Below are 9,801 nucleotides of genomic sequence, written 5' to 3' on the forward strand. Positions count from 1 at the left end.
GGCGGGGGGGGCGGGGGGGGCGGGGGGCTGAGAGAGGGGGCGGGGCGTTGCCAGCAGTGACGGCAGCGGAGGCCACGCCCCAAGGAGGAGGGGAACTTCCGGCCGCGAGCGCAGAAGCCGGTCAGTCGGCCGAACTGTGGCCACGCCCACGCGGGAGGGGGCGGGGACTCGGGCCAGCTCGGGCCGCTTACATAACAGAAGGGGCGGATTCTGCGCCTGCGTCACTAGCCGGTTCCCAGCAGCCCCCGCGGTCCCCCTATATAACCGGCATCCGGGCAGAGAGGCGCTCTACATTCAGTGGCCCCCACCAGCGGCGTCGCATCCTGCCTTACCGTTCGCCACCCACTTTAAGTGACCGGGATCGTCTCGCCCACCGCCACCATCACCATGCCCGGGTATTCCAGCGACAGGGATAGAGGGTGAGTCCGGGGGCCCGGCCGGCGCTAGCCGCCGCCAGCGTCCGGACTCTTAGACCGGCTGTGGGGTTCCGGTGGTTGTTTTTCAGCCGTCTAAAATGGCGGCGAGTCGCGGGGGTTGGGCCTCGTAGCCCTTCGCCTCGGCTCTTGCTATCTCGAGGTCTCCGGAGCTTCGCGAGGGGAGGCCGGGTGAGGGGAAGAGGCTGTAAGAGTCCTTATCGCCGGCGAGGGCGGCCGCTGTGCGGGGGCGGCCGCACGATCCGGGCAGGGGCTGCGTCCATCCGCCTTACCGCTGCCCCCGCCTGTGTGTGGCAGTTTACGAGGGGCGCGGGTGTTCTTTTTTTTTTATTTATTTTGTTTGGTTTTTTTTTTTTTTTTCCTGTGGGGAAAAGGGAGTCTCTCTCTCCCCCCCTTCTCTGGGGACGTACCCCCGCCGAGTACGGATGGCCCACGCAGAGCCCGATTTTCCCTTCTGCCCCCGTCACTGGGGGTGGGCTGGGGAGCGGCGGGCTGGCTGGAGGTTTGTGGGTCAGTGGGTTGGCCGGGCGCTTCGTCGATGCCGAAGCCTTGGGGAGCTCTCGGTAGGGCGGTTCCCTTTTCCTCCCTTCCCCCTCAGAAGCGACGGCGGCTCTAGCCGCTGCTGGCAGAAGCCGGCCGGCTCCCGCTTTGTGTTGTGTAAGCGGATGTTAATGGCCGGCCCCGCCATGCGGTGACTGAGGGGAAATCAAAATGCCGGCTGCTGCTGCCTTTGTTCCTCCTCCTCCTCCCCCCGCCCAGCTCAGACTCTAAAATGGCAGCGGCTGGAAAATGTGGCGTAGACAGAAATGAGAGACAAAGGAAACAGCGCTGGCAGGAAGCAGCGGCCACTCAGCCAGGTCCCCTCTGGGAGCGCTGTGTTGTGCGGGGAAGGATCGTTCCCAGCGCCTGCCCGGCCAAAACTGGGGGGCAATTGGGGTGGGGGAGGGAGCCCCGCGCTCGGATCCAGTTTAGCAATCCTCAGCGCAGGGCTTAGCGTTGCTTCGAGCTGCGCTTCGGGGCTGCCAGGGCAGGCTTTTGAGATGAGTCTATTCTGAATGGAGGGACTGAACTCAAAATGCTAACATAAAACGCATGGCCTTGTAAAACATGGTTATTGAGAACAGTATCAAGATACAAGAAAACGGTTTATGGGAAAGTTACCCCAAGATTTCACAACTGCCCCTGCCCACTTTCTACAGGCTGACATGTGATGGGAGTGTCACTGGGAAACCATTTTGATCATGGGGTAATACAAAGGTTTTAATGTCCTTTTCCTATGTTGTAACTTGCTCATAGGCCTTTCAGTTTAATTTTAAGGAAACCACAGAGGTATATGTTCCTTAGCTTCTGAATATGAATTGTGGCTGGGCAGATTGTGGCATCTGGAACTTAAATATGTTTTTTGAGGTTTCAGTATCTTGCAGGTGGGTTTTAAAAATCTGAATCGTACAGGATGGACTACAGAGATGATAGTTAAGTTGTATAAGAGCAGCACCAAAACATTTCTCTTGGATTATATCTTAATCATCTTCTCTAGGTTTGGAGCCCCCCGTTTTGGAGGAAGTAGAGGTGGACCCCTTTCTGGGAAGAAATTTGGAAATCCTGGGGAAAAACTTACAAAAAAGAAATGGAACTTAGATGAGCTGCCCAAATTTGAGAAGAATTTTTATCAAGAACATCCTGATGTAGTTAGGCGTACTGTGGTATGTACCCTGTCTAACTCATGCAAAAGTAAACAAATAAGTGCAAACATGCTGAGGGTCATGGGGCCCAACAGGAATGGATGGGATAATTTAAAAGATAACTTTGGTATCAAAGCTTACTTCGGAAAATGTTTTGTTTTTTTTTTTTTTTATCTTGCAGCAAGAAGTTGAACAGTACAGATCAAGCAAAGAAGTCACAGTTAGGGGCCATAATTGTCCAAAACCGATTATAAACTTCTATGAAGCTAACTTTCCTGGTAAGTGAAGACTAGCATACTGGTCATTATTCTAGACTCGATTAAGACAAAGTCTTAACAAGTTTCAATTTCCTCTCCAAGCAAATGTTATGGAAGTAATTCAGAGGCAGAACTTCACTGAACCAACTGCTATTCAGGCACAAGGTTGGCCTGTTGCATTGAGTGGATTGGATATGGTTGGAGTGGCACAGACTGGATCAGGGAAAACGCTGTCTGTAAGTTTTGATTGTAGCCTGGAATACTGCTGGATTTCAGCAGTGAAAGTATGGCCTGGCTTAGTACAGGCTGAATGCTTCTGGGAAGAGACTGTAATGAGACTTTTCTTTCTTCCAAACAGTACTTGTTGCCTGCTATTGTGCATATAAATCATCAGCCATTCCTCGAGCGAGGAGATGGACCTATTGTGAGTATTCCTAAATGAAAAGGGATCTTAATTTCTAGAGAATGTGATTTTTTTTTTTTAACAGTCTAACTGTCCATAAGAGCACATAGCTGTATCGTGTTTCTCTGTATGACAAAGAGTTCGATGTTTTGGTATTCTCCAGAGAATATTCTATAAGGTCTGATTGGATTTTCTTTAAAATTGTACAGAACAGGGCTAGGTGCCCCATTTTGGAAATTGCTCTCCTCTGGAAGCTAGTGACTTTCAGTTACGTTACCACACAGCATAAGTCAACGTTTGGTAGTTGAGAATCTAGGTAACTTAGTTTCCTGGTTTGGGCTACTTTAATCCACTGTAGTCGTTCTGGCACTGAAGGAATATATCACTACCTTTCCATTTAAAACTAGTGTTAGACTAGAGGCTTCAAATAGGTATTGAACTAAAAAGTTGGGCATCTTATTTCTAGTGTCTTGTGCTGGCACCAACTCGTGAACTGGCTCAACAAGTGCAGCAGGTAGCTGCTGAATATAGCAGAGCATGCCGTTTGAAGTCTACATGTATTTATGGAGGTGCTCCAAAGGGACCACAGATTCGTGACTTAGAAAGAGGTATGGATAAGCCTTGATGCATCTCTGCATGAGGCAATGTGGAGGCTTGTTCAGCTGACTGTACTCCTTGGTTTTTAGGTGTGGAAATCTGCATTGCAACACCTGGAAGACTTATAGACTTCTTAGAAGCTGGAAAGACCAATCTCAGGAGGTGTACTTACCTTGTCCTTGATGAAGCTGACAGGATGCTTGACATGGGATTTGAACCTCAGATCCGAAAAATTGTGGATCAGATAAGAGTGAGTGTAAACAGTTCATGCATTTGTCACTGTTGAAGAAACAAAATGCTGCTATGCTCATGAAATCAAGGGCAGTGCAATTAACTTTCTCAGGCTTGACTCTTGTACTGACCTAGTCTCTTCCTCCAGCCTGACAGGCAGACTCTTATGTGGAGTGCCACATGGCCAAAAGAAGTAAGGCAGCTGGCTGAAGACTTTCTGAAAGAATACGTACACATCAACATTGGTGCATTAGAACTAAGTGCAAACCACAACATTCTTCAGATTGTGGATGTGTGTCATGATGTAGAGAAAGATGACAAGTAAGTAGTCAGTAGGGGCAAAGCATTCAATATGTTTTTAGGAACTGTCGGATTAATTTGTTGGAATGGATTTTTGACAACAGTTATAAGTAAACTTGTGTGGTACAGATCAGTTCCAGCTCTAACCATAATGTCTTCACAATAGGCTTATTCGTTTGATGGAAGAAATAATGAGTGAGAAGGAAAATAAAACAATTGTTTTTGTGGAAACCAAAAGACGGTGCGATGATCTTACCAGGAAAATGAGGAGAGATGGGTGAGTCCAATAGCTGAAACTTCAGGGAGCCACCCCAATAGTCTGAGCATGCTCATGATTATTCATGAGTATCCACTTAAAAGTCAAATACAGTGACACAAGGTGTCAGTTAAGATGCTAAAATTAAATCTAGAAGCATTCTGGAATTTGCCAGTTGCACTATCTTTCAATGAAACTACTCAATGGTCTGAGGTCAATCAAGTCTTGTATTTTCAGGTGGCCAGCAATGGGTATTCATGGAGATAAAAGTCAGCAGGAGAGGGACTGGGTTCTAAATGGTGAGTATTTTGGCCATATCTACAATCATATGATCTCTTACTTCATGAAGAAGCTGATGAATTGTTTCTGTTACAGAATTCAAACACGGAAAAGCACCAATCCTGATTGCTACAGATGTTGCATCCAGAGGTCTAGGTTAGTACAACTCGTAATGCCAGTTGCCCAAAGCTATTTAAAGAAAGTCTATTGCTTTCTTTAACCTCTGCATTTTTCTAAGTTTTCTTCACATAAAGGTGCAGTCTTTGTGGCAAGGCCTAGGCATGACAATCGGAGGACTCGAGGGGGATGGAGGACTAGTGGAAGTGATCGGCTGGCTGCTTCCAGTCAAATAGAGAGGTGAAAGCTGAGAGCATTGTGTGCCAGTAATCTTCAAAAGGCAAAGATCATCCTTTAAACTACTACCCCATAAACTGTTCTCTCATGAAATAAGCAGTTTCATTCACAGTTCACTTTGCCCTGGTATTTCTCTTCTCTCCATGCTTTGCATGATTTGCCATGGTGCAGTACTGTTAGTTTTGTGCATACTGTCTGCTGTGATCTGTGGGTCTTTGAATTTCAGTGAGTTTGCTGAAATGTTGAAGAAAATAATTACAAACTTCAATGTTCAATGAAATTTTTTTCAACCATGAAATGGAGAGAGCAGCTTTAAAATGTACTAAGCCTTGTACAAATTGGTGAGTACTGGCACATGAAATCTGAGAAAAAGTCCACCTCTCACTTTAGCAAGTGGGGCAGGAAAGCAATGGCTTTTCAAATGCCTTTGAAAGTCGAAGTTCCTCCACCTATACATAGTCGTCATGTCGAGACCTGCCAGAGAGAGACACATTCTCAAGTGAACCCTGGCTTCTTGGAAGCGCTTGCCTAGACGAGACACAGTGCATAAAAACAACTTGGTGACTGGGGGGACAGGTATGTTTTTCTTGCAGCTGCGGTTCAAAGGTCTTGGCAAGACGAGCAGTGTGGCCCCTTTTTTTTTTGAGCTTCTAATGAGTGTGTATGTGAAGGACCTTGTATGTTTTTACTCTAAGGTCCTCAAATGAGCACATGAAGAGGCTGCTGTGAGCTTTAGTGGCCCTACTGCAAGAAGCATTCAGATGTCACTTGATGATTTGTAAAGGGGACTCTTGAGTTGGGAATGACAAGCAAATGCATACTCCTTTATGGTAAGGTTTTGGATCACAGGGTGGGTGATGAGACGGGAACAGACGGAGTGGAGTGTGCATAACTTTCTCTTCCACAATACTCATGCAGAAATGGATGATTCTAACTCTGTTCTTTGCAGCCATTATTCCCTTTAAAGTACTATTGTCTAATGTTTATCTTCGATTTGGCTGTTGTGGTGTGCAAAACTTTGTACCTTGCTTTTTGCCACACTGCAACACTTTACAGATGTGGAAGATGTGAAATTTGTCATCAATTATGACTACCCTAACTCCTCAGAGGACTATATCCACCGAATTGGACGAACTGCCCGCAGTACCAAAACAGGCACAGCATACACATTCTTTACTCCTAACAATATTAAGCAAGTAAATGACCTCATCTCTGTGCTTCGGGAGGCTAATCAAGCCATCAACCCCAAATTGCTTCAGTTGATTGAAGACAGAGGTTCAGGTAAGTGCTGTCCTTGACCACAGTGCATAGCTTTTCTCGGAACAAAATGGAAACTCACATTCCACTTCCAGCCTCTCTCCAAAATGGATGTGGAAGGTGGTTTAGTTACCAGTTATGATGACCTGGAAAGGTATTTATTACAACACCAATAACAAAAAAAAAGCACATCCCTTCCCCTGAACATTCCCCATTTGTGCTGTGGTGCACCTATGGTTAGTGCTGGCTAAAGATACATTTCTATTTGCTCTGAAGTAAAATGTTTCAGGGCTCAGTTTTGTGGCCATCTCATGGCATAGGAAAGATGGATGTAAGTGTCTGGCAAGTTGAAAGTGACTTCTTTGCCTTGATGCCACCACTTGAGTTAAAGTGAGGGAGAGCATGTGGCTGCTCATAGACAGCTTGCTTTATTGAAAGTCTTCATCTAACTAGAGTCCAGTTAACAACTGGAAGGCTTATAGAAGGGTTTCCTTGCTGGGACAGAGAGAAAGATTATTCTCTTACTAGCTGAGCTCAATTGGTGGTATTGAAATGCAGCCTTTTTTATCTATATATATATATATAACTGTATCTTGTCTTTTTTGCTAGGTCGTTCCCGAGGTGATCGACGTGACAGATATTCTGCGGGCAAAAGGGGTGGATTTAGTAGTTTTAGAGAGAGGGAGAACTTTGAGAGAAACTATGGTGCACTAGGAAAGAGAGACTTTGGAGCAAAAACTCAGAATGGGGCTTACAGTGCCCAAAGTTTCAGTAATGGAACTCCTTTTGGAAATGGCTTTGCAGCTGCAGGCATGCAGGCTGGCTTCAGGGCTGGTAACCCTGCAGGGGCTTACCAGAATGGCTATGATCAGCAGTATGGAAGTAATATTGCAAATATGCACAATGGCATGAACCAACAGCAGTATGCATATCCTGCCACTGGTGCTGCTCCTATGATAGGTTACCCAATGCCGACAAGTTATTCTCAATAACTTAGTGTATTTAAATGTCTCAGTTTTTCATAATTGCTCTTTATATTGTGTGTTATCAAAACAGGATAGTTATTTAAGAAATGGGAAATGCAGAAATGACTGCAGTGCAGCAGTAATTATGGTGCACTTTTTCGCTATTTAAGTTGAATATTTCTCTACATTCCTGAAACAATTTTTAGTTTTTTGTACTAGAAAATGCAGACAGTGTTTTCAAAGTAAATGTACAGTGATTTGAAATACAGTAACAGAAGGCAGTGCATGGCCTTCCAATAAAGATATTTGAAGACCGAATTTTCTTTCAGATGGCAATTTTCTCAACATGTGCACAACTCTACATTAATGGAATGTCAAATGTTTTTATATTAAATTCTAGAAAGGTTTCTCAACTGTGTCTGATTAAACATTTAAGCTTATACAACACCCTGCCTTGCCTTGATTGGGCTAGATTGCTTAGCATGGCAGGCTCTGCTTTGATGGGGAAGAAAACTAAAGCTGGCTTCTAAGTAACTGTTTGAAACAGTCCTCTTCCTTGTCTCACTAGCACAGGGCCAGTTTTTCAAAAAAGATCTACTAGAGTATTGGTGTAGCTAAAAGTCTTGCTAACCAAAACTCTGCAGTGGTGTTGCTCATGAGCTGCTACAAGTGTAGGAAGCTTTTGCAGCACCATGACTGTCGCCTTCACATGAGCATAATGTGCAGACTAGGCTTGAGTGCAATGTATCTACAGCTGCCAGGCCTTGTGAGTTAGCATGCAGGCTTACTATGACCTTCAGAGAAACGGGAAGCTCTTAGTATTAAAACATCAAATTATACTTAAACTGGTATTGAGCAGTGATTTATTTATGGAAGGGGGGGGAAGGGAAGTGGGCTGTTGATCCGTGAAAGTACTTCATGGATTTTTTTTCAAGATGCCTAGTATGTGCAAATGACTTGCTAATCTCAAAGCACTGCCTGTGCTGAGTGAAGCAACAGCATTTCCTTGATGAGGAGCCCAGCTGGAATAATACTTGATCCTGGGGTTAAAGTACTTAATGCTTTCAAGTATGGTGTATTAAAATTCCGGTTACTACTGACTCAGTTCCTCTTGCTTGTTGATCAGTAACGATTAGTTTCTAATTTAACAATAGTTAACTACAGCTTCATGTATTCAAGGTTGAATCTGCAAGAATCAAGATTCTATCTAGGTTATTTTGAACCCTGGTCTATTTCTTTTACACTCTGGATCTTTTTGCTAGTCTGTGCTTAGGCTCTTGGTGATTGTTTTCCTCTGAGGCTTAGGTTGTGATATTTTTAACTGCAGCCAATCTGCCTTGTAATTATGTTTTTCTGCCTTTTCTGTGGAGTTGTATCAGTTGACAGTACTTCCCTGATCACTTGTTGCTGTAACTTCAGCTGGAGTACTCAAAGCTGTGGTTGGCAATGTGGAGTCTTTAATTGGCTTTGCCGCATTCCCGTTGACCAATGCTGTCACTGTTGAAGACGAGGAAGTGTATGTTTGTTTATTTTTGAAATCTGACCTGTTAATTGCTAAGTTTCTAGGTCAGTTGCCTGAAACTGCAAAGGAAATGGAAAGCTTATTTTACAAACTTTGTATTTAAAAAGGTAGATGCAAACTTACAGCTTGCAAATTAAAGTTGACAGGCTGGGGTCTTCAACAGTGATGCAAAGAACAAACAGCTTTCTCCCTTTAAATGAGAGATGGCACCAACCAGTTTTAAGTGAAACCCAGATAGGTGTTTGCAAGTCATGCTGGTTGAAAATGGGCTTTGGGAACTTAATCAAGAAATCATGGGAGGAGATGCACCTTGTGACTCTTCAGGTTTTTCGAGGTTGTGGATTCCTGGTGGACTTCAGAGTAATTATGTAGCCAAATCTACTCCGTAGAAGCTGAAGTAATTTTAAACAAGACAGAACTTGAGTCTAGGCATGTGATGTAGCTTCTAACAGTGCTAGTTGAGATTTTTTTTCTACTAGTTTTTATTTAACCAGTAAGGCCCAATTCTGAAAACCAGGACCATGTCTTGTTTTTGTGGTTTTTTTTTTTTTTGCCCTGCAGGTTTTCCGAAAGACTATCATCAGGGGTGAGGGTCTTGCTCAGTGTTGCTTTTAACATTTGCCTATCAAATGAGGAAAGTATTTGCTAATATTGAGAGATACTCTGGCTCATGGCAAATCTACCTTAGAAATAAAATTGTATCTAGCAGGATCACCTCCTCCAGCTGCCTCGGGGCTGCTCAGCCTTGGCTCAGTGTCCCTCTGCTTGGGCAGTAACGAGCCCAAGGCTCAGACTGCCAACTCAGCGGGACTCTACATGAATTTTTCATGACAGCCATGAACGGTTCCTCCTTTCTTAAGCTCCACCTTCTGGCACCGCTACACAGTCGCGATGAAGCATGTATGGAAATTTCCACTGCTCTGGGGCTGCTCTGCGCAGCGTCACCGCGCGGGGGGAGCAAAAGGTGTGGGGACCCGTTCGCTTCAACTCTGCTTTTTACTTTGCTTCGGACCGTACGAAGTAACGTAGAGCTGCTCTGAGGGGATCTGTATGGGCTTTTCCCCTAGAAATCTTCCTCTGGAGCTCTAAAGAGCTTTGTGTCTCTATGACCGCGAAGTGCGGCCCCCGCCCCGGGGAGCTCCGGGCTGCCCTGTCACAGACGGCAGGGCGCTACCTCCTCACCGGCGGGGGGCCTGGGGGACACGAAATCCCGCCGGGCACCCGGGGCCGCAGGAACCGGCCGCCTCCGGGAAGGGGATGGGGT

General features: G+C 45.4%; 1 protein-coding gene across 2 annotated transcripts; it reads left to right on the plus strand.

Moving 5' to 3' along the window:
* The first annotated feature begins 265 nt into the window (after positions 1–265).
* DDX5 (DEAD-box helicase 5) lies at positions 266–7,333 on the plus strand. 2 transcript variants are annotated; one of them, XM_033002399.2, is made up of 13 exons: positions 266–395; positions 1,972–2,137; positions 2,298–2,394; positions 2,476–2,609; positions 2,732–2,797; positions 3,243–3,384; positions 3,463–3,623; positions 3,753–3,925; positions 4,071–4,181; positions 4,398–4,459; positions 4,536–4,595; positions 5,850–6,074; positions 6,660–7,333. In XM_033002399.2, the coding sequence occupies exons 1-13, from the start codon at positions 388–390 to the stop codon at positions 7,040–7,042; spliced, it is 1,788 nt and encodes a 595-aa protein (XP_032858290.1). In that variant the 5' UTR covers positions 266–387; the 3' UTR covers positions 7,043–7,333. The 2 variants fall into 2 exon arrangements, with proteins under 2 accessions (XP_032858290.1, XP_032858289.1); XM_033002398.2 differs by having other exon boundaries at positions 274–419.
* Positions 7,334–9,801: the final 2,468 nt, after the last annotated feature.

The sequence above is a fragment of the Tyto alba genome, unplaced genomic scaffold (genome assembly GCF_018691265.1).
Source record: "Tyto alba isolate M040663 unplaced genomic scaffold, T.alba_DEE_v4.0 Super-Scaffold_39, whole genome shotgun sequence".
NCBI lineage: Eukaryota > Metazoa > Chordata > Aves > Strigiformes > Tytonidae > Tyto > Tyto alba.